Source organism: Hydra vulgaris, chromosome 02 (assembly GCF_038396675.1).
Source record: "Hydra vulgaris chromosome 02, alternate assembly HydraT2T_AEP".
NCBI classification, from domain to species: Eukaryota; Metazoa; Cnidaria; class Hydrozoa; order Anthoathecata; family Hydridae; genus Hydra; species Hydra vulgaris.
In genome coordinates, this window is record NC_088921.1 from 39,075,001 (window position 1) to 39,101,000 (window position 26,000).

Sequence of the window (26,000 nt, forward strand, 5' to 3'; positions counted from 1 at the left end):
CTAGATGATGAATAGGCCTTAAGAATTGATGTTCAATTTTGAATTGAAAAGTTTTTTTAATTTTGAACAAAATGGCCCATTGCTATTACTCACTTGACTGGAGACTTTTTATTGACAGCTCCAAAAGGAGTTTAAAATGTGTCTTTCTTCACAATGGCAATAAATTAGCTTTTATTCCCATCGGATATTCGATAGTAGTGAAATAAAATTATGACAGCATAAAGAAGATATTAGAGAAGATCAATTACAATGCGTATAATTGGATTATCTGTTGTGATATCAAAGTAATGTGCTTTTTGCTTGGCCGACAAGGCTGATATACCAAATTTCCTTGCTTTCTTTGTTTGTGGGATAGTAGAGCTAGAGACAGTCACTGGATCCGAAAGGATTGGCCCCAGGGGAATGAATTTGTAGTAGGCCAACACAATATTCTCAATTCATCTTTAATAGAATCCCTGAAAATTGTTCTTTCTTTTTCTACCAAGGCTGATGGAACACTAATATGATGGCTGACTACTGATGGTATTTGAAGAGAGATGTGAGATGTGAGAGATTGTCTGACATATAGTTTTGTATAAAATAGAGAGGGTGGCAACTTTACTGATCCCCCATCTCTATGGATCTGCCCCTAAAATGTATGGTATAAACTATGAAAAAGGGTTGTTATTTTTGACTTTATTGAATTATCTAAAATCATATCTTAAGTTGTAATCAGCAAAAAAAAAAAAAAATTATTTTCAGAGTAGTGTTATTTATTAAATTATAATAAAAAGCAAGTTGTGAAAAACATTAAATTGGCATTCAAGATAATATTTAATTTCCAGTGTTATTTTAAATAAAATAACACTAAAAATTAAAAAAATTTTAAATAAAAAATATTTTTAGAGTTTCCCCCAAGACCTCTTAACATTTACAGGGTCCCCAATCTTCAAAAACAAATCTTCAAAAGTAGGTCAACCTGGTACTCAAAAAAAGAGAAATTGAATAAAAATTATGAAATGAAATAAAAATTGCTATAAAAAACATATATTGAAAGAAAAAAAAGGAAAGTATTAAAAATTTTTAAAAGTTTTTTAACATTTAGATTTTTTTACAAAAAACAATAAGTTTTGATTTTATTTATTTTTTAATAAATGTTAAGGGGTCATGGACCTAAACCCTGATTAGCTATGGTCAAACAAAGATTAGCATTTTCTGTGTTTTTTGCTGTGTATTTTTTATGAAATCCAATTGATCCAATCAAATTTGATGATTATTGCTTTACAACAGCATCTTAATACATTCCATTAGTTACATGAAAAATCTCCTTTGAGTTAGGCTAATTTTTTATGCTTAGCTCACAAGTTATATCAAATTCAATTGTTCAGAAATTCACATGGATTGGCATCTTTTTTGATTTTTGACCATTTTTTCTTTTTTTATGCCCCATTGTGCAATTCAAATAACTTTACAATGTTTTATTATTTTTTTAAATAGGTTTATAAACAAAATATAAAATATTATTAAGTTTAAATATTACAATCAGTTATGATTTTTTTAAGGATCAAGTTTCTCCAAGAAATGCAAAGCCACGCAAAACAAGCACCCCATTTCGTGACGGAAAAAAAAATAGCGTTTCAGGACTTTCAGCAAAGACATTGGTATTTCCTATAATAAATGATGATGATCAGTACAGGAAAAGTGAAACATCAATTGATATTGAAGCCATTATTGGCAGTGATGGTAAGACTTTCTACAGTTTATGTGTATAGTTGTTCTATTAATTAATGTAAATAAATTATTTTGGTTGAATTTAAATTTTTTTAAATTTTAATGTATTTGTAAATTCAGTTGATTTAAATGCTGAAGAACTGCGGAGAATTTGGCAAGATGTTGCTGTTGGAGAGTCTGGCTACATAAACTTACACCAACTTTCTACTGTATGTGATAGTATTGGAATGGAAGGGCTTGATAATAATGAACTAGAATTATTATTTGCTGAACTTGATGTTAATGGAGATGGCTTAGTTAGTTTTAATGAGTTTTTAAGTGGATTGCTTGTATCTAAAAGCAATTGTAATTCTCATCGTTCCCCTATTTCATCAAGATCACAATCATTTTCATTACCGCCAAAGTCTAACCATGGTCTCTCTAAAAGAGACTCTGAAAGCAAAATTTCTGTTTTATCTGAAAGAAATGTGGAGATTTTGAGTACGTCCCCGAATATTGATAAAGAAGAAGAATTTTTATTTAAATCTGTCTCTAAAAAAAAGGTATTTTTAAAAAAACTTTATTAAACTAATTATTTTTCTATAATTAAAAGGTTTACAAATTTTTATGGATTAGGTTTCAAACTATAATGGATTTTCACGGGTTAGGCTTCAAACTGTCATAGATTTTCATCGGTTAGACTTTAAAATATCATGGATTTTCATGGGTTAGGCTTCAAATTATTAGTCATCAACTTTTTTGTCTTTGATTTTGGAGCAAATAACTTATATTAAGAATATATTATTATGAATATTTTGTGTACAGTTTGTAATGATTTTATATCTTTTAAAATGATGAAAAAACTGTTGATTGGTGTTCATCATTGTTTAAAATAAAAATTACAAATTTTTATTGAATTTCTTTAAATTTTTCTTAAAGTCAGTAAAAAACTTTAAAATTCACAAAATAGGTAAGAAATTCTGTTGGGGAAGTAAGAATTTAATGTTGTGAGTTTGCACAATCTAAAGAAATAATTAATAAAAAAGTTTAATAAAAAAAATTTTATTAAATATTTGGGGTAAGAAATTTTAATTTTTTCATTATTCAATTTGTAATTGATCAAATTGACCAAAGTGAGCTATTTATAATGCTCATCACATTTTAATGGTCACCAATTTCTATTTATAGCCATTGGCCAGACTGATTTACACCCATACTATATATATATATATATATATATATATATATATATATATATATATATATATATATATATATATATATATATATATATATATATATATATATATATATATATATATATATATATATATATATATATATATATATATATATATATATGTATATATATATATAAACTTACTTTAGCCCCAATGGTATTAAAACTTTCTTTTTTTGTAATTACTCATCCAAATAGAAATATTGTTATATATTTGCAACAGGGATATGGAGTCTCAAAAGGACTCCGGCTATATAACTTTATTTTTTTTATGGTCTCTAGTGTCCAGAAGCTCTAAACAAGTTGGTTGATTAATGATCTGCTATAAGGAAAAATTTAATGATATTTAATGACTTGCAACTTATTGTTTTTAAACTTGGAGTCCTGGAGTCCTTGCCGCCATTATACCTAAGGACTCCGGGTTCAAAAATTGATTGTTCTTCTGACCTATAAGTCTTGATTTTTTTCCCATTATTGGTCCATAAGCTTTTTTATAAATTTAAAGCTACTGGATACCAAAAACTAGAAAGAAGTAATCTTTTTGTGACTTTCAAATCCGGAGTCCTTTTTGGGACTCCGCATCCCTGATTTGTAACTAAAATTAGATATTGTTACTCTTTGTTTTGTTTTTGATACTAGCCTATGCTTATTTTCTGCTTTATATTCTTTTGGTGTTTCTGATCATTTTATGTAAGTGTGATTGACCTTGGTATCTCTAAAACTCTTCAATTTTAATAAATTTTCTTTCTTGATCTCTTATAAATTTTCAAGTTCTGTTGAAAAAAATTTATTTAAACCAAAAAAATCTTTGTTACTTCAATACTTTTGTATATGTTAAATACATATGTTAAATTTAATTTTAATATTTGTACACATATAGGGCAAAATACTCAATTAATGGCCACAAATTCAATTTAATACTCGATAAGAATGTCTTAATCTAACAAAACAATTTTTTTAAATCTTCATATTAGGTGGTTAACATCTTCATCTTAAGAAAATCGTTATCAGTCTTAAACTATGCTTCATTAATAGAAAAATGTATTTAAACAGAGATTTTGGTTTTGCACCAATTAATGACCGGATAGACCATATAGTAGCCAGTAACTTATGAAGTGGTACCTATTGAAAGCCACTTATAATGCTTTAAATGGATATATTTAAGAATGCTTAGATAATTAAAAGTATTATCCTGACAGATAATTGTAGTCTAATAATGAACTAGCAATCACCATATACTACAATAAACCAAGAAAAAACATTTCAACAAAATAGAGTATACCTAAGTATACTTTTAATTTTTTTAATATATCTTTTTTTTTGGTATTTATTAGTACTTTAACATAGTGTTTATTTGCTGTTCAAATCTTATTAAATAAAATAGATAAAACAAAAATAAAAAAATCATAAATAAATAATAATAAAAAATAAGTTTAAAAAAAAAATAGCATTAGTTGTTACATCATCTGTTATAGAGTTATAACTTGTATATAGTAATATATTTGTCAGTGTTTGGTATTGCATTAATATAGATTGTATTTTTCTCAATATGCTGATAATAAACATCTATAAAATTACGAGTAATAGTTTTCTTATACTAATTAAAAGTTATAAATACAATTTTTTAAAGAAATACTGGCTTTTAATAGTTTCTTAACTGATTTGACTTTACTCTTTTGAATTGAATTAGAACTTGTAGATAACTTTTGTATCTTTTTTGAATTGAATTAGAATACTTAGATAACAAAAACATTTTTTGTTTTGGTTACAAAAACATTTTTTGTTTTGGTTACAAAAACAGTTTTTGTTTTTGTTACGAAAAAAAACATTTTTAACAAAAAATAATTAAAGTTGAAAAATTTTTCAGAAAAGTAAAATCCTATTTTCGCTCTGCGACGCATAGTGCACAGCGTCAAATGCGTCTCCTATGCTGGTTGAGAAAAAATGACTACTTTTGGTATCAAATATTTCCTTATACTAGCCTTAATAGAAAATTGGATTTTTTGATAATTAATAATAATTAATTTTGATTAATGATAATTAATTAGAGACATTTGCAATAACTCAATTAGATTTAATTTAAGTAGCTTAATAATTTAGAATAATTTATAATAGTTATAATATAACATAAATATGTTAAAGAAACACAAAGTTATATTATTAAATTAGATAAATATCTTGCTAAATAGATAAATACAATAAATAGGAACCAAAATTTGGCTCTTAATAAGAACGGGTTGTTACTAAGGCACTTTGCCCTAAAGTGATTTAAATAGATAGAAAAAAGAAAAATGATTTCAAGCAATTTTTAAAGCTGTATTTTGGGTTTATAAATTAATATTTTTTATAAATTAATGTTTTATTTCTCTTTTATTTTTACTTTTTCATCTGTTTTGTTTTTACTTATTATTTTGTTTTTATTTTTTTTAATTTTACTTAATATTTTATTTTTACCACTTTATTTTTACTTGTTAGTTTATTTTCTTTTTACTAATAAATACAAAATAATAATAATTGTAGAACCAATGGTTAAACCAAGTAAAGGAAGTTCAAAAGTACCAGGGTAATATTTTTTATAAATTACAAAGTTGCTTTTTTATAAGTTTAATATAACTCTCAAAAAGTAATGATTAATCTTGTTTTTCTTGTTTTTTTTACTTGTTTTTTTTTTCTTTTTGTCAAGTTTATGTTTTATGTTAAAGCCTTTTTGTTTTGTTGTTTAATTTTTATTTTTAATTTTTAATCAATTTTTTTCTGTTTTTTGTTTTTGTTTTTCTTTCAATTTAATTTCTTATTTTTCAAACATCAAAATGTTTCTTATAATTTCTTGTTTTTTATAACTTATTTTTGCTCTTAAAAATTTATTATTTAAAAAATAATAAAACTTAAAAAATAAAAAATCATTTTGGTTTTTAATTTTATGACTTTTTTTATAATTAGACTTTGCTCTGCTTTTCGATCCTGAGAACATTGGGTGAGTGTTTTTTACTTTGTTTTTTAATGTATTTATAAAGTAGATATTTTTAATGTATATATTTATAAAGTAAATATTGATTGTGCAATTGATTTTGTGATTTTTGTTGTTATTTTTTTCTCAAACAGCTTCTTACGAGAGCTCAAACTCTAAACAGCTTCTTACGAGAGCTTTTGGTTTTTGCATGATCTATCTGTTTATTCATTAAAGAAATTGCTTATTAAATACAAAATTTGGTTTTATACTTGTTTCAAGCAAGCGTTAGTGTTACAAGAATATATACATAACAAGCATCATTTATTGCGCTGTGAAAATATTCTTTAGACAAGTATTGTCTTCGGGTTTTCACACTAGCTATCCATTTCTTTATTAACTTATTTATTTATTAACATTACTTCTTTGACAAAAAAATTGACAATGAGCTATACAAGTTTTTACACAAAACTGCATAAAAATTAGTTTTATATTTTCTTATTGCAATTGAATCCAGGCATTTTAAGAATTATTACAACAATTAAAAATTCGAAAAAAAAAGTGAATAATTTATTAAAGCAAATAAAATATAAAGCAAATAGTAAATAAGTATATAACTTATTACATAAAAACTGTTATGCAATAATTTCGAGTTTAAAAATTTTATTTTTTTATCAGATTTAACAATTTAATATTTTATCAATATAATTTAGATTTTTAAATAGTCCAATCTAATCAAAAACATTTGCATTTAAATTGGCGCTCTTTTTTAATTTTTTTTTTTTTTGCAACAACCAAAGCATTTTAAAAAGTATTGCAGCTTATTATGCAATTAATTTTTTTTTCTAATAAAAATGACTTTGTGTTTTTCATTTTAGTTGCGATGATAATTAAACTTTTGAGAGAAAAATTATACTTTTGCAAAAGCCGTAAATTGTTTCCGTAATTCGTTTTAGGGAAGTGTGGGCAAGAGTGAGCTAAAGTTCTTGCTTCCCGCCGAGGCCTTGATATGTAAATAAGATAATAAAATAAATAGTTATTTAAATGCCAAGTTAAAATAAGCAATTAATAGTTAACTAAATAATTTTCAAATTAAAAGAAGCAAAAAATATTTAATTAATTTCCAAATTAAAATACCTTGAAATCAATATATGCTTTTATAAAATAATATCAAAAACTAAAATTTTTTCAAAAATTTAATTTATAAATTTTGTTTATTTCTATAGTTACTTGAATAACACTTTTTAATTATCAGTGAGTTATTAAAAAACAAGGAAAATTTAAAAAATCATTCAAAATTTGAAGAATCACTCATTTCTTTCAAAAATATCTTTATTTACATTACTTTATTTACATTACTACCATTTTTAAAAATATAAATTTTTTTAATGGTTACTGAAAGAAGTTAGTGAGAAATTAAATGAAAGATTTTTTTTTTACTTACATTTTTATTTACACATTTTTTTATAATTTTTTTTTTTTAATGAAAAAAAAACAAAAGCTATTTGTTCTATTTGTGTTAATAAAGAAAAAAACACAAACTGAAACTTTTTAGTCTCTGTGTTAATAAACAGCAGCATGACAAATCAAAAAGCAGCAGGACAAATTAAACAGCAGCATGACATCAGCAGCATGACAAATCAAACAGCAGTATGACAAAGTGATCAATGATCTTAGAGATCAAATAAATGGAGTAACTATTAAACCAACAACATCAGCCAAATTTATTAAAAGCCAAATATATTCCTAACTCAATATAGAAAAGCAAAGCACTTATGTTAACCTGGTCGTAACTGAAATAAAAGTTAGGAAAGAGAATTAAAATAAAGTCAAAAAAGAGTCGAATATAGTAGTCATAGGTTTTAAAGAGTCCGAAAAATAAGAGTGATTAAGATCCTATATAAGATTTTTTTAAAGCAATCAACCCAATTTATTCATAAACCATGAGGAAGTTGTTCACATTAGTCATTACAAAAAAAAAACAATCGATCAAGCAATCACCAGAACATGAACCAGGACAACCAAGATCCAATGGTGTGATACAAGTTGTATTCAAATCAACAGATGTACAATGAGAAGCTCTGGGAAAAGACAATTGTTTCATTGAGTGTCTCATTGAGAAAGCGTTCAGAAGAATATGCACTTAAGATGACAAAACAGCTGCAGAGCAAAAAGCTTTTAATAAACATAATAATGAAAAGAATGAAGTTCTTAAGAAAGCTAACCTGAACGAACTCCGTCGATAGATCATCCGCAGACAGACCAGATCTGTGTACTGCATTGACACAGCCCAATCTACCAATAACAAAAAGTGTGTTTGGATTAGAAAAAAACATAGATCAAATTAAATCAGCAGTAACAAGAATCAATAAAAACAATTCTTACCTCCTTACCAAAACCATTGACCATTGTTGCTTGTCCGTAAATCAAACCATCTACGCTTAAGCCAACTAAATAATCTAAAATCAAACAAAATTAAAAAACCAAATAATAATCCATATAAAGAACTTAAGTTCTGGGCAAATAATCCTTGTTCATTAAATAAAGCCAAATGAGACAAAATAATTGCCAGAATTGATAAAGAGATGGCAGAAAAGAAACTACATTTCCTTTTCTTCATTGAGACCTGGTTTGATTACACGTCAGACACTCAACTTCCTGGCTACCAACTCCATAATAAAAACTAAGAAAGCAGAAGAGGTGGTGCAGCCATCTACATAAAAGGTGTTATTCTAGCAAATGAAACAAAAGTGAATCAACTCAGCTTAATAGATATCAAACTAGTACTTTCTTCACTTTCTCCATTAACTGCAGAAATAGAGCTAAAGACGATTTACTTCTGGTTAAGAAAAACAGAAAAGATTCATCTGGAGTTCATCTGGAGAAAAGATTCATCTGGAGTAGGGGAGACTAAAAAGCAATATCAACATTAATCACATCCTCAACTGGGTGACAATTTTCAATTCAGTAAACTACAATTATCAAGTGTTTTTTGACAAAATCAAAGAGGTGGTTACCCTACACATACCTTCAACTAAAACACTGCTCCAGCAACAAAAACAACTATGGAATACACCAGAAGTTGAAAAAGCAATGGAAAAGAAATATTTGGCGTAAATATCTTACACCTAGTAGATGGACTCACATAAAGAATCAAGAAGAGCATAAGACAAAAATCTAATTAGAATTGTAAAATCAGCAGTTGTTAAGTACAAAAATGAAATTATAAACTGTTTCAAAATCAATTCAAAACATCTTCATAACTAAGTCAAACAGGAACAAATAGCAAATGAAATAGTGAAGTCACTGGAAAGCAACAATGGAATCTTAGAACAGACAGTCATAAAATTTCTCATTTACTTAACATAAATTTCCAGTATGTATTTGTTGTTGAACCTGTTACATTAAATGCTAACCTTTGAGAACTGAACAGAAATGTAATGTGTCCTGAGTAAAGCAGAATTAACAACTAGTCTGTTCAGGAAAAGCTCATTGAGACAAATTCAAAAAGCTATGGTACCATACATCTATGTGTTATTCAATACTGGCAGAAAGATGAGTCCTTATGAAAGCTATCAAATGTGATTCCTGTTAAAAAATGGAAGCCAAGGGAAATGATTGAATACAGACCAGTTTCTTTTACATCAGTACCTTGTAAGATAATGGAAAGTTTTATACACAAGAGAGTCATTTGCCTTGAAAATAGGTTTTTCATGAAACCTCAACATGGGTTTCTTCCAAGATGCTGCTGTACAACTAATCTACTAAAGGTACCTGACATCTTGACAAAAGCACTGTTTCATAATTATGCCATAGATGTGATTTATATAGGCTTCGCTAAAGTTTTTGAAAAAATACCTCAACGTCTTCTTCTAAAACTTGAAGCATATGGAATACGCGGTGCACTCCTTGAGTGAATAAGTAACTGATTTGAAAACAGAGAGTGGTTACCAGTAAATCTAAAAGGTTAAATGTTACTATTGGAGTTCCACAAGGTGTTATATCCACTTCTATTTCTTTTTTATATAAACATCCTTTCAGACAACATGGCACATCATATAACGATCCACCCTAATGATAGTAAGATCTTAGGGTCATCAAAACAGAAGATAATGCAATAAAACTAAAACTAGACATGGATCATGAAGTTGAATGATCTAAGAAGTGACTCATGTTTTTTAACCTTGTCAAGGCCATTGTTAGACATTTAAATCACTCAAGCTTCTGTTGCTATAGTCATATCTCAATTAAACTCTTCTACGGCTTGTGGTCCTGACAACATTCCTGTTATTGTCTTACAAAATTATTCTCCAGAACTCTCTTCAATACATGTATGCTTGTCACTCAATTAAGTCACTGCATCTTTACTTAGCACTTGACAACAATCGAATAGAACTTGGAACAACAATTATTAAATGTGACTTAGCTGTTTCGCACTAGAGGGATACTGTTTTGGAGGGTACTCTACAAAACATACTTTAGACCTCATTTTGAGTATGTCATACAAGCCTGGTCTTACCACTCTAGAAGAGTGACAAAAAAGGGCGACCTGATTCAGCAGTATAAAATCAGAATTGAAATAGAAAAAGTGGACTTCATAGTTCCGCAAGTACATGCGCAATCAGTATCAGAGTATAATCTGTGTGGGCTTAATCAACAACTAGCACAGCAAATTGTGAAAATCTACCAAGTATGGGACAATTTTTTTACTAATCAAGTTGTTAACAACTGGAATGGGCTCAAACTCAACTAACATTTTTAAAAGTCAATTTGACGCACTTTTAAAACTAACCGGGACACACTGTGTCCTGAATTACATCGTCATATTGATACCTGGTGCTGCACCACTTCATCAGAGTTTACAATTAAAATTTTATTTTTATATGATAGTTTATCTTGTTAAATTTTGATTTAGGAATAAACTAATTCAAATTAATATAATTACTTACTTGAACATTAAAACTTAATTGCAATATTATAATTGCTACTATATTATTATATTATACTGTAATTTAATAACATTTATTATATTTATTAAGTTACTAACATTTAATATTATAATATATTTATGTATAATATAATTTATGATTAAAGAAGAAAAAAAAGCTTAAACAAAAAAGTTAGAGCTTTGGAGGTTCAATAAAAATATTGTAAAATTTTTGCTTTAACTGATTAAATAAGTGAAAATTATACCAATGATTATCTAAATTGTATAAAAATTGTATAAAAAACTAGTAATTTTTTTGGGAGTCAAAAATTATCAGATATTGTCAAATTGTTATTACACAGTCTCAGGGTTGTAGATTAACTAAAAATTTACATAAAAGAATAAAGAGATACAGGACAACCTTGACCTTGATTAAGCCAAGATATGCCATATGTAGAATATTACTATGGTACACATGGGCACTGTGCCCTGGGTAGAATAGTACTGTGTTACTATGGTACACATGGGTAGAAAGCAATTGTTTTAGATTAGAGATGATGGAACTTTTTAAGGAAGAACTTTGCAGATTAAACAGACAAAGTAAAAACCTTCTTTACTATAGCGGCCCCCTGGACCTTCTTTACTATAGTGACCCCTTGGGCCTTAAAGAGATGAATATTTATAATAATAAAAAAGCAGCTATCTTGGTTTTGTTATAGATCATTACAGGTATATATTGTAATAAATTTTTTTTAACAAATATATAAGTTAGGATTTAGCTGACTACATAGTTGAGAGTTGAAGAGCAAGATAACAGACTTAAAAGCCTTAAAAAACTGTTAATTGAGTCAGGAAAGCCTTAAAATGAGAGAAAATTTTAAAGCATTAATACTTGAGAAAAAACTAGATGATTAAAACTTTTTGAACATGAAGCAGTTACATTAAAATAATGCTACTTTGCTGAATGACAAGTCATAATGAGTTTTAGTTAATGGAATAACAAATAAATAATTATATATATATATATATATATATATATATATATATATATATATATATATATATATATATATATATATATATATATATATAAATGAACTACAATTAAATCTTTTATTTTTATTTTTTTCAGCTTTGTAAATTTCATAGATGTAAAGAATTACCTGATCAAGAATAATATAAAAGATGTCACTAATATGATGAAGGTATTTTTAAAATAATTTATCTGGATTATTTTAAGTTTTATTGTCTTAGCCAACTTTAATAATTTTGTATTGATTTTGATCATTGCCATTGATTTAGTTTATTATTTTGTATTGCCATTGATTTATTATATTATTTTTTTACTTCTTTGTCTTAAAAATGTCTGGAATAATGTTAACATTTGAAAAATAAAATGAGCTAATTATATTAGTACAGTTTGACTTAAATCAGCAGTAATTTAGATCCATGCAAGTATGATTTCATCAGTAATAGAGACAAATTTAAACTTAGAAAACTTTTGTCATTAAAAATAAAAAGTTTTATGCTTTCCATATATTATTTCTTAGTATTTTAAAAAACAAAAACAAAAAAATAATAATTTTAAAAAAACTAGTCACATATATTGAAACATCATTATTCAAATTTATTGTTGGACTTGATTGATTTATCAAGTTGTTTTTGTTTATTTTAAAGTAGTATCAGTGTTTCTTTAGAATTTATTGAATGTTTGTTTTGAGTCCATGGCTTGTTTGTTATGCTATTATTATGTCATTTTTTATTTAATTCACTCCCAACAATGCTGCAAGCAATTACTATTAAGTTGGGAGTTACTAGAAAACAAAAAAATTGTCAAGGCCACACATTACAAGGCCAAGGCCAAGAGTTTTACGGTCAAGGCCAGGATTAAAAGTTTCAAGGCCAAAGCCTACGCAAACATTTTCAAGACCAAAGACTTCAATTTTTGCCATACATTAAGGCCAATTATTAACAAAACTATAAGTAGCAAGTGCTGTGACAATAAAACCATATTTTGTAAAAATAGACAGGTGCGCAGAATTCAAAATCAATAAGAAAATGTTTTTTTTTTTAAGGCCAAGGCCAAAATTTTCAAGATCAAGGCCAAAGCCAACAGTTTCAAGGCCAAGGCCTCAATTTATGGCTCAAGGCAAGGCCAAGGCTTCAATTTATGGCCTTAAGGCCAAGGACTAACAACTCTACATAAGAGCAAGGAAACGGTTGGCAGAAGACTTGAAAAGTTGAAGTGGGAAAAAAACTAAATGAATAAAAGTTTTCAGAGCATGAAGGGAAAAATATAGTATAAGGATGCAACTTTGCTGAATGATGAGTCAAGCGAGAATGATGATTGATAGAACTAGAGATGATAGCTTCTTTGAACAGTGACCATGATAGTATTTGTAGGAAAAGTAAAAAGTGCAACCTTATAACAATGGGAGAGAGGCTTAAGTTTGGCAGATAAAGTAGGTCCAACTACGTTTACAATGTTTTTTGACCTAGAAGAGAAAGAACATCATTAAAAGAACCAGCCCAAATATGATAACAATATTCCATAGAAGATGGAATAATAAGTTTGTAGGGGTAGAAAATGAAATCAGGAGTATGATAATGTTTAGCGCAATAAAGAGAAGCAACCATAGCAGATGCTAACTATGAATACCAAAGATAGAACCTTGAGGTATTCCAGAAGTTACTGCGATTGTAGAAGAATTTTGGACTTCAAGGATGACTTTTTTACTGCAGTTAGAAAGAAATGATTTGAAAATTTTTTTTCCCAGATACACCATATGAAACAAGCTTATGGAGAAGACTAGCATACCAAACTTTATTTAAAGCTTTAGATATATCAAGAGCAATTGTCTCTGCCTTGCCGCCCCCATATAATGCTTGATAGAGTCTTTCTGTTAGTACAGTTAGCAAGTCAGCTGTAGAATGAGAAGATCAAAGACCATATATTTTGTCAAAAAGTAAGTTATTAGACTCAGGATTGGATCTTATTGGACTCAAAAAACCTTGCTACTAATAGAGAAAAGACTGATAGAACAATAGTTGGAAAGGTAAAAATGTTCTCCAGAGTTTTTTAAAATTGGAACCATAGATGTTATTTTCTAGCAGGCAGGAAAACAAGATTCAGTCAAGCCCTTATTTTTGTTAGTTACTTTAAAACAATACTTTTAATTTTAAAATCAGGCTAGTTAACAAATGTTTATTTCATCCAAATATTTTCTTTAACGTTTTTAATAAGTTGATATATTTTATCAATTAATTTAAACACATGAATCACACGTCCCGGGAATCATGAGAAACTGTCACGGAAGACTCCAAAAAAATCCTTTGGAGGGAATGATCCTCACACATTACTGTTCTCAAAAATGCAAAAAATGAAATCTTTTGTGACCGTCTGAGAAAAAAAAATCAGTTTGAATTTTTTCATTTATTCCTTAAAATCATGAAATGACAACTCTGACTCTTTTTGCCTTTTTACAGCATATCTAAACAAATTCTACTCAAGCACTTTTTAGATATGGATACTAAGATGAATGTGTACACAATAATCTTTAAAAAGGATTCCTAAATCAAGCCAAACAGATTATTAACTCTTGATGGCTTTAGACACTCTTGCTGTTGAAGTTAACCATGCATGTTTTGAGCCACTTTGCATACTCTGGATGGTTGTTGGGCCTTTTGTGTCTTTCCCAATGATATTTGAAGCTGTGATGCAGTGCCTCAGTGGCTTGCTCACTGTATTTGCCAAGTGATTCTTTTTTCAACAGAATAAAGTCTTCCACATGGAAAAACACTGCATGAATTTTTGGGGTGACACTGACCCCTTGGAGAGAAAGGTATGATGCTCTGAAGGCCTGAATCTTTGAAGCGAAGTGAGGATCAAGGGTGCTGCAGAAGCAGGAGGACATTACAACATCAAACTTTTGAAGAGTGTTGATGATGCCAAAAATATTGAAGGCACAATCCTGTACAAAGAAATGCTCAAATTTAGTAAAGAAAAACAGAAACAAAACACTATACCATGTACTTCTGAAGAGATTAGCATATGGTAAGTTGTAAAACTTAAAAAGTACCTGCTCAGCCCGTTGCCTCAGCACATCTACATTCCTCAGAAGCTTACGACATTCATTGCCAGCAAACTGGCCACCATGGAAAGGCTGGCTCTTGATGTGCATTGATCTTGGCCAATCATCAGCCTTTGGCCAAGCCTCTTTCAAGGCCTTGAAAAGGTGATTGACCACACCAAGGAGGAGGTGGAGCTCCATGGGTGCTATGAAGGTGAGGACCAAAGAGCTGTCTGGTTTGTCGAAGATTGGCAAGTTAATGACATTCTTGAACAGTTGTGCTTGTTTTGGATCTTGCCCATGTGCCTGAAACACAAGAACAATTTTGTTTTTCCACTTTTTCTATTAAATCAAGAAACAGTTATTGTTGTTTGAATTGGTAACTGAAATAGTCAAAAATTAAGACTGAAAAAAATTAAGAAATAAATTTTCCACGTGAAGAAGGAATGTAATTTTTACCTGAAAGCCATCAAAGCACTGTCGCAGTGACCCAAACGTCCGAAGGTTCTCTTTTTGAGAGAGTTTTTTTGCTTCAACATCACACCAAACGCAGGGATGTGAGCACGAATGGGACTGAATGCCACATACAATGTTGGCCAGTTTTAAATCACAGGGGAGGAGAAACTCAACTCCATCAGGATGGATTAAGTCAAGGATCTTCTGAATGTTGGTGTAGTTTTCAGGAACATCTTCAGCAATGGCAACCAAAAGCTGGTGCTTGATGCTTGTGTCTTTTGCCACTTGTGAAGCCAGAGTTTTTTTTTGAGGGGGAGATTGTAAGTCTTCAGGTTGTTCAGCCTCTTGAACTCCAAGGCTGATCTTGAGAAAGCCTCCTCCACCATCAATGCCAAGCTTCACGACATGTTCTGAGTAAATTTTCCTTTGGAGCAGCAGCTGATCAAGAAGGTCTGCTAGTTTGATGCAGTGAACAACAATTTGACTTCTTTTTTCTGTTTTGTCAGTGGTGATCTCAATTGTAGATTAGGTAAAGTATTCTGCTAAGCTTTTGCCAAGCTCAGCAAACTTTGCATGAATGTTTGGCTCCAAGACGCGAGCCTGAGAGAAGTAGTTAAGTGTGGACACTAGCTTCTTTACAGATTAGTTTGACAGCCCGGTGTTGGCTTGAAGTTGCACTAAGTCTCAAGCGCTCAAAACATCAGCTTCAGGGAAGAGATTTTTGGCACTGGATGGACCTAGGATCACAGAGGAATTCTCATTACTAATTTACAAAAATCTCTTAAGTATTTAAACAACGAAAATAATGTAGCAGTACTTATTAAGAACAATAAGTTTTATCTTTTTTCACTCGCAAAGGGTGCCCACCAGAGGCTTGAGCCAGTTTCACAGTCCCATGTGGAGAGGCTTCCTTGGCAGCAACTACAGATGCTGCAATTTGCTCTCCAACCTTAGGGTTTTCAAGTGCAAGTGCTGTCATATTTTCACTGAAGGAGGCATTGCTGCAGTTGTGTGGCACCCCTCTTCCAATGATTGAAAGGCAGTCTGAGCACCTCCGCTGTGTTGCTTGAGGCTGTGCTGAATTTGAAGACGGTGGGTTGTCCAGAGGATGCTTTTCAAGGAACTTCATCCATCCTATCTTACAGATAAGACAGTCACATGCTTGCTCTCTTGTAACTGATCTTATCCTGATAGAGGAGAAGTCAAAGACAGGAGAAATGGTGACAGACTCCTTCCTTGCTTTTTTCCCTAATGCAAGCCTACATGTGTCACAAATGCCTCTGGGCACTCTTGAGTCACTGAAGTCTATAGGAGTTGGAAGGATTTCTAGCACAACTTGTATAAAGTGGCCTGTCACTTCTCTGACACACTTTCTCATGCAGAGAAAACAAACTGTTTTCCTGCATTCATCATGGGACTTGACTGAATTAGGCATGATCGCAAAGCAGACCTAAAGAAAATCACTACTTTTATGCATATGATTACGGCTGACATTGGTGACTAGCAAAAGTTGACATTGAAAATGTATTTAAAAATTAAAAAGAAAATGAGTTATTGGTCAAGAAACACCTTGTCATCATTAGATTTTTATGGAAAATTTACCTTTCAAAATGGGGTCCGAAGCAGATAAATTCTCATGCACAGATATATAGGTATTTCACACTTTATTTTGTCAGTGCTATTTCCCGGAATTCAGAAAAAAAATTTTGATTAAAAATATAGCACAAAGCAAATATTTAAAGATTGGTCCTTTAGACATATTGGGAAGAACTAACAAATCCTGTCTAATAAAAAATTACATATCAGGAAATGGTATCATTTACGGCTTGTTAGAATAGATATAAAACTTTAAAAAGGATTTATATTAATATATTTATATTTTACTTATTTTTTTTTAGTAAAGATGTTTTTGGTCAAATTCATCTCAGTATCCATATCTAAAGAGTGCTTGAGTAGAATTTGTTTAGATATGCTGTAAAAATGCAAAAAGAGTCAAAGTTGTCAATTCATGATTTTAAGTAATAAATGAAAAAATTCAAACTGATTTTTTTTCTCAGACGGTCACAAAAGATTTTATTTTTTGCATTTTTGAGAACAGTAATGTGTGAGGATCATTCCCTCCAAAGGATTTTTTCGGAGTCTTCCGTGACAGTTTCTCATGATTCCCGGGACGTGTGGAATTTTCTAAATCTAAATCTAAAAAAGTACTTAATATTTTAAGTTAATGTAGCTTTACTCCTTTTATTACCTTAAGTACTTTTATTTTTGCTCAAAGTTAGGCTAAAGGCAATCACAGTGACTTTTTCTGGCTAAAACAATAGCAAAAAAGTGCCGCAGTACCGCAGTATGAAATAATTAAATGCTGCAATTGGTTTTAAAATTAAAAAAAAGTTTTTATTATTTCTTATAGCAAAATTAATTTTTGTGTCTGATATTAAATAGCAATGTATTTATATAATTATAATATATATATATATATATATATATATATATATATATATATATATATATATATATATATATATATATATATATATTTAAACAATTTAAACTTTTTTGCTGATGTTTTGTAAAAGCATCAAGCAATTGTATTACTTTTTTATATTTATCATTTTCTGAGGAGGAGGCTTAAAAAAGGTATGCTCAACAAAAAAAGACATCCATATATTAATCACAAATGATATTTACAAGTTCAGCTAGTTAATCAAGTTTAAAAAAAACAGCGCCAGTGTTTACCTCTCTCCTTTTGCGTCCTTTTCTTAACATTGTAAAGTTACACTTGGGTGGCTTATTTTATAGTTATATTTCAATTTTGAATATATTTTGTTAGAGTAGCATTAAAATCAAAAAAAGAAATTTCGAAAATATATGTAGAACATTTTTAATACATTTATTAAAAATATATAATGATTACCTTATTTAAAAGTTAAGTTTTAGTTTTCTCAATTGTCTAGGGAACTCAAATATTTTATTGAACATAGTTGATCATCTAAGAATTCTTGATCTTGGAGTTTGGTTTGATTAGATATTACCTTGTCATTTTAGATTCTTTAATTTTGGAACTTTTTTCGAAAAAAAAAATTAAAGTTCTGCTTGATTTTTATTATCTTTTTAATTTTGGATTTATTCATAATATGTAACAAGCAAGGTACAAGTAACAACCAAGGTACCAAGTTTTCACCCAAGCAAATTTTTTCAAATTCGCTATAAAAAAATCTAGATTTCAATTTTGGCATTCTATTGAAATTTTGAATGGAAAATACTCAGTAAATATTTCAAAACCAAAAATTACGTGATTTAATATGGAAAATTTATGCAGTTTAACTTTTAAAGTTTAACATTTTAAAACGTGAAAGCTTTTTGCTTTTACTTTCTATAGAGACATTTTGGTTATTTTTTTCAGAAAACCAAAAAATTCTAAATTGAACTAATTTTATTTTAAGGAACTTTCTCCTGACACTAATGGTAAAATCCGCATTAAAAAGGTCTTAAGATTATTCGAATCTCTGGTATTAGAACGAGATGACGGTGAATTTTTTTCTTTTACCTTTTTTTAAAATTTCATAACACTTTAATCTACAATCTAACTTATCTATAGTAAAAAATTTCAATGTATCTTTAATATGAAATTTCAACTTAATTTGCTTCCTAATTTAGACCTCACTAATTCTTTGCTGCAAATCTACAGAAGAAAAATTAGAAACTTGCTGTAAGTATTTATCTTCTTTTTTTTTTTTAATTATTTTTGTTGGTTTTATAAATTTTTGTGTTGGTTTTATAAACAAAAAGTATTGTTTGATATGAACGGCAGAATAAGGCGTTTTTATCTTTTAGATAAAATTACAAAATTATTTTGTTACTTATATTTTATTAATTAATATAAGTAATATAAAGTTATTTTTCAATGTATACTCTTTATATATCTATATAAACAATCGTTAGACATTAACACCAATCAATTAAATAGCTGCATGAGTTTAGCCCTAGTTGAGTATGATATCTTGAATTATTCACCTGCGCAATGTTTTTGGCGTCCAAACCAGCAGCTATTATTTTTCAAGCGCCTTTCAATTAGCTAAATTCAACTCAGAAAATTCTCTAGCTTAAATCACTATTGCAGTTTTCGATTTTTACGTTGCATCGTTAAAAATGTTTTATCGCATGACGAACAAAAAGTTAAATAAAAGTTTAAATATTAGAGTTTTAATATTTACTTTATAAAGTATTTGTTGTGTAAAATAATCTTAGTGTAGGTGAGTTTTTTAAAATGTCATACTACATTAACGGAGATTCGCTTTTAATGCGGTCTAAGTCGCTATCTTTGAATGAGCGTAATGGGAGCCCTGAAGGTCGCGTTTTAAGTCCTGACGTGTTAAAACGTATTATTGAAGGTCATGAAACGGAAGAGATTTTTGAAGAGTGCTCAGTTACGAGAGATTACGAAGATCGTGCTGATCTTCTTGTTCATGAATTGACAAAGTATATAAATAAGTAGGTCTCTTACTGGTGTTATCTTTAAATATGTTTATAATGTATTACAGTTTCCGTACTGTTGCACTATTGCACTATTAAAAAATTATAAAAGTAATGTTAAACTGTATGATTTATATATATATATATATATATATATATATATATATATATATATATATATGATTTATATATATATATATATATATATATATATATATATATATATATATATATATATATATATATATATATATGATTTATATATATATATATATATATATATATATATATATATTATATATATGTGTGTGTATGTATGTATGTATATATATATATATATGTATGTATATATATATATATATATATATATATATATATATATATATATATATATATATATATATATATATATATATATATATAATAGAGGACAATTGGATGCTTCAAGCGCAGATCTTGGCGTGCTTAAAGACCAGCTCATGAAGCTTGAAACAGCAACAGCTGAAAAACTTCGTGAAGGAGAACATCACGTGAGATTAACTGAACAAAGGAATGAAGAAAAATTAAAGTAAGTTTTTTTGATTTAAGAAAATAATAAGAAATATTTGTAAAATAATTCTAATATATATATTTTTTTTTTTAACTTTTTCAGGCTTCAAGCTCAGCTTTTTTCGGAACGTGTGATGTCAAAAGAGCGCGAATTAAACAATGAACACAATTTTTTAGTATCAAAGAACCAGAAAGAGATTCGCTCGCTTAACGAAAAGATAGAGGAGTTAAAAAGAGAAGATGCACAAACAAAAAATAAGCTTCAAGATGCCAAAGCGGTATTTCTTAATATTTTATTATACTATTAAGGGATTGACGTTAATGGTGTATACGTATTTTACTGTAATATTTTTTTGTAAGAAAACCTATATTTTGTTTAACAGGAAATTTCACATTTGGAAAAAAGCTTAACGGAAAAAATAAACGAGCTTGCAGAAGAACGAAATAAGTATTTAAGGCTAGAAGAAAAGCTCGAGACATACCGTTCTTTTAAACATAAGGTATTTTTTAAGTTGCATGATAACCTTGTTTTTTTTTTAGTTGTAAATTATTAGTTTGTGATAACTTAGAATAATTTTTAGTTGTGTGATGAATAAAAATATTTTCATGTGTATTTCTCAGATAACAGGAATGGAAAAAGAGCTTAATGCTGCAAATGAGAAAAAAACACAGCAAAGCAATAGGATCTTTGAACTTGAAAGTATCAACAAGGTTAATTAGTAACATCACTTTTTGTTATTATTATTGTTGGCGTGTATTATTTTATAGTCTTGTGATACTATTTTTGTCATATTAGATTTTTTTCTTTTAATAAAAACCTTTTTCTAAAGGGATTACGTGATCGAGTTGACGAGTACGTTGCAAAGATTGAACGGCTATCAAACCGTTCTTCAAAAAGTGAAAATAGTTTGTCTAGAAGCGGTTCTCTTTTGTCAAATTATGTAAAGCCATTGGTTCGAAGAAGTGGTAGTGAAACTTATGAAGACGGGTTCGATACCACCGCCAGTGCAAAAAATGGTAAATGGTCTAACATATTTTTAGAAAATGTTTGTGAGCATTGCCGTAAATTTTATTCATTATTAACTTTAAGCATATTTGACTATAATCAAGGTTAAGCATGCTTGATTAACGCAATATAATCAAATTTATATAATTTTTTTTAATTTACACATTTATTACATTTAATTTATTCTTTAACACAATATAATAGTGTTTTGAAAACATGTTAACGTTTAATAAATTGTTCATTTGAACGATCTTATTGTTTAGAAATTGACGAGCTTCAAAACATAATTGCTTCACAAGAATCAGTTATTACAAGTTTGAAGAGAGAGTTAGAAACCGTCAATAAGCATTATGAAGAAATGAGGTCTTTATCAAGTGATCGATCATCCGTTGATCGCATCGCTGATAAATGCGCGACTCAGTTGTCTAACATGGAGCGAATTATGGTAACAGAACGCGATGAGTTATCAATGACCTACTCTAAAGAAAAAAAGGATCTGGTTGACTACTATGAAAAAAAATTGGACATATTGCGTCAACAGCTTTCTACAGAAAAAAATAAAGAAAGTTCCGATCTAATAAAGGGAGCTATAGATTGCGCGTCTGAATTCTCTGATCGCGAACAATCTTTTCAAAAAGAGTATAGAAAACTTCTGAATACATTCCGCGAAGAAAAAGAAGAATTGGAAATGAATTATCGCTCAAAAATCACAAAGTTAGAAGAAAAGGTTGTTATCCTCGAGACTAAAAATGCTGAAATGGAGCTAAAATTTCTTAACGAGAAGGCCGAGCTTGAACAAAAGTTTCGCATAGAACGCGCCGAGTTGCAAATGAATGCAACTAGTACTAGTCGCGAGTATGATCGTTCCCAAAAGTATATCGACTTCTTAAAAGACGATCTCAACAAGAAAAACGCATTTGAATTAAAAGAAACAGAGAGGCGTTTAAAAAAAGAAAAAAACGATCTTATTGAAAAAATGGAAAACGAAATCTTAGAGTTGAATAAAAAGCATCAACGAGAAATTTGTGACTTAAGAAAAACTTTTAATCAAAAACTGACGGATACTGAAAAATCTTTTGGCAATGAACGCGCGTGTATGAAAGAGTCGTTTGCACGCGAAAAAACAGAAATGGAACAAAAGTTTGTGAGAGAGAAAAATGAATTACGTGACATGCTTAAACAGGAATATGACCACGCTCTAGCTTTGCAAAATGCAAATGAACGCAGAACATCTGTCGAAGAGCGGACACAAATAGAAGAACAGCTAAACAACGAAAAGTTTGAGCTTTTGAAAGCATTACAACATGAGAAATCAAATGCAGAGGCTCAAATCAGACAACTTAGAACAAGCTTAGAATCAAAGTTTGCTGAAGAAAAATCACGCATGAATGAAGATTTCCAGAAAGAGTTAGCGCGTTTAGACAATCGCAGTAAACGAGAAATTTCCGATCTTCAACAAGCATTTACTGGTGGAGAAGTTGGAATAAAAGAAAAAATGAAAGATGAGTTTAGCCAAATGATTACTAAATACAAAACGGAATGGGAACTTTCTTATCAACGCGAAAAAGAAGAGCTAATTAAGAGTTTTTCGCGCGAAAAGTCTGAATTAGAAGCAAATTGGACATTTGAAAAGTTGCGCTTAGAAGAAAGTTTTGCCAGTGAAAAAACAGAAATAATAAATATGCATCAATTAGAAAAAGATGAACTATTAAAGAAGTTTTATCGTCAAAAACAAAACATGGAAATCGAGTTTAAAGAAAGATACGATAAACTGAGTGAAGATATTGATAATGAGATTTTATCGCGAATTGACCGCGAAACTAAACTTTCACAAATGACAATTGAGCATTTAAAAAAAGAGCTATCGACTTTAAAAGAGCAAAAAAAGGAGTTGGAAACTAAAAATCAAGTTCTTGAATTAAAAAGTCTTTCTCAGCAGCAAGAAGCTGCCGAAATAAAAGTGTTTCAAGAGCAAAAAAGTTCAATAAATGAAAAAATATCAAACTACATCGATGAAATTGAAGCGCTAAAAAAAGAGCGAGAGAGTTCGCAAAAAAATTTACGCGAGTTAGCACGAGAAAAAACTCTTATTCTCGATAACAGTGTTCAAGAAATTACAGAACAGCAAGAAAAAATTGCTCGGTTACAGAATGAAAAGGAAAAAATGCAAGAAAAAATTGAACAGTTGTTAGTTATTGAAAATCAGGCTGAGGAATTGAAAAAAAAAAATTCTCGATTAGGAAAAGAAATTAGCGAGAAAGACAAGTGCATCGAATCGCTAAAAGAGGTAAACCGCGCGCAACCGGTTTCGTCATTCCAAGAGTAATAGACCTTTTCATTAATCACTTGCGTAATATTAATAACAGTTGAAAATGAGGCGAGGCTGTAGAGTTTCAAGAAAACTTTTATCTTTGCAAACCTAGCCTTGATTTTGCATTTTATATTTACTCTTTGTTGCAGAGATTGATGAAAAGGTCTGTTAGATCATTTCGGATTTTTTTTTTTGGGGGGAAAATCAAAACACTTGAGTTGTAAATATACAGCCTGCTAAAATTTTAACCATTTTAAGCGGGTTGAAACTAAACTAAATAATTTTGAAATTTTCTAAGGCTTCACAGTAGTGTGCGTGGATTGATTAACTAATCATTTAATTACAAAATTCTCTGCCCCATAGTAAAAATTGAAATTGTTTGAATGGTAAGTTATTTAATATGAATTTTTTAAGATGAAATATACGTTTGAACTACATCTTAACAGTTCACACACGCATGTCTTCAAGTTCATAAAACACTAAATAATTTAAATATTTTAGTGGCGACGCATAATTTATTTCATAATTTAACATAATTTATTTCAATATTTAATATATCCAGGTTAGGGTTAGGACTATTAAAATTGTAATTGTAAAAATTAAATACAATTACACATTACAATACAATAATATTGCATTGTAATATTACAGAAACAATAAAAAAAATTTATTTTGGTATTGTATTGCTGTGATGAAAAACAATTACAATAAGTATTGTATTGTTTTTTTTTCTAACAATACAATAAAATTCGAGAACTATTGTATTGTTTTAATTAAATAAAATTACAATAGCTATTGTATTGTTTTGATGAAAACAATTACAATAGCTATTGTAGTGTATTTTTTAATTACACTAAAGTGTACTTTCCATTAAAGTGTACTTTACATTAAAGTAGAAAAGCTAACGTATTTTAACGTATTTATATTCATCTCTGACGAACTTACTATTATTTTTGCTATTTTTTATTTACGGATTTGCAATATATTGCAAATTTTATTTTTTACATATTTAGATTTCACATCACCTATCTTGTTATGTATTTCTAAGCTCTAATGGCCGCAAAATATTGCCTGTCTGATGATAGCCTTACTATTATGAAAAATAACATTCATAAATTATTTTATTCAGCCCTTTTATTTTTTCCTCTTGATTTTAATGCTGCAAAGGAACTTAAAATATATATGAAAATTAACTTTAGTAACACAAACAGTTAAACATAATAATTCTTCTTAAATAAAAATGTTAATGTCTTTTATTACAATAACAATAAATTGTTATTGTATTACAAAGACGAATTACAATACAATATTTATTGTTATTGTAGTGGGTCATTACAATACATTTTTTTTTTCAGATATTGTTATTGTTTTATAAAGATGAATTGCAATACAATATTTATTGTTATTGCATTACAGAATTACAATTGTTGTAAATCACAAGTATTGTTATTGTTTCTAAATTAAGTTAATACAATAGCAATAATTGTTGTTACTGTTATTGTTTTCATTACAATTACAATAGTCCCAACCCTAATCCAGGTTATATACAGTAGGTTTTAAAAATTAAGGTTACTGGTTACCTGGTTGTATGAGGAAGGTTTTAAAAGTTTAAGTTACTGGTTACCAGGTTGTATGCAAACGGTAAATTTTCTAGTAAAAAGCAGGGGCGGACGCAGGATTTTTAGTCACCCCGTCATAAAAAAGCGCCTTACGCCATGTTGTGACGCAAAACAAATAAAATCTGTAGAGAGGGAATAGGGGATTTTTTTTATTCGCACATTTTATACACACATTTGGTGTATAATGACAATTTTATCATTTTAAGTTATTAATTTTTTCGTATGTTTAGTTTGATTTATTTAAATATTGTTTAGTTATTATTTATGTATTATTTAGATTAATTAGATCATCAACTTTAAATTTTAAAATATCTTTGTATTTTATTATAATATACTATAATATTATAAGCTGTCTAAAAACCTTAACAACGAGAGTTAAGAAACCGCTTTGTTGAAAAAATTTCTACTATATCATGATCCTACGAAGTGAAATTCCAATCAATTGAATAGTCAAAATTTGCAGCCCCATAATACATTACTTTGAAGAGTTTTTAACAAATATGATAGCTGCTTTTAGAAGTGAAGGACTAATCAATCTATCCAATTTTTCAAATATGCTGCAAACCCTGCAAACAAATCAAATGCATCTCAATGTAGCCAAGAACCAATTAAATGTGTGGTTTCTAAAAAATTTGCAGCTTCTGCAAAACACAGTTTTCGCTATAGAGTTTGTGTTTTCTTTTACTTTTTTAAAAAGAAACATTAATTTTCAA

The 26,000-nt window shown here is 28.8% G+C and overlaps 1 protein-coding gene across 2 annotated transcripts in view; it reads left to right on the forward strand.

Annotated features, from left to right (window-relative positions):
- Positions 1 to 26,000, forward strand: part of LOC100200073 (ninein-like protein) — a 45,797-nt gene that overhangs the window by 17,125 nt on the left and 2,672 nt on the right. For both annotated transcript variants that reach the window (XM_065790826.1, XM_065790827.1), the window contains exons 4-16: positions 1,542 to 1,722; positions 1,831 to 2,252; positions 5,450 to 5,492; positions 5,870 to 5,903; positions 11,936 to 12,008; positions 18,773 to 18,857; positions 18,987 to 19,038; positions 20,230 to 20,370; positions 20,455 to 20,629; positions 20,735 to 20,851; positions 20,973 to 21,062; positions 21,182 to 21,368; positions 21,621 to 23,644. In XM_065790826.1, coding sequence (XP_065646898.1) covers positions 1,542 to 1,722; positions 1,831 to 2,252; positions 5,450 to 5,492; positions 5,870 to 5,903; positions 11,936 to 12,008; positions 18,773 to 18,857; positions 18,987 to 19,038; positions 20,230 to 20,370; positions 20,455 to 20,629; positions 20,735 to 20,851; positions 20,973 to 21,062; positions 21,182 to 21,368; positions 21,621 to 23,644 — 3,624 coding nt within the window. The remainder of the gene's footprint in view (positions 1 to 1,541; positions 1,723 to 1,830; positions 2,253 to 5,449; positions 5,493 to 5,869; positions 5,904 to 11,935; positions 12,009 to 18,772; positions 18,858 to 18,986; positions 19,039 to 20,229; positions 20,371 to 20,454; positions 20,630 to 20,734; positions 20,852 to 20,972; positions 21,063 to 21,181; positions 21,369 to 21,620; positions 23,645 to 26,000) is intronic.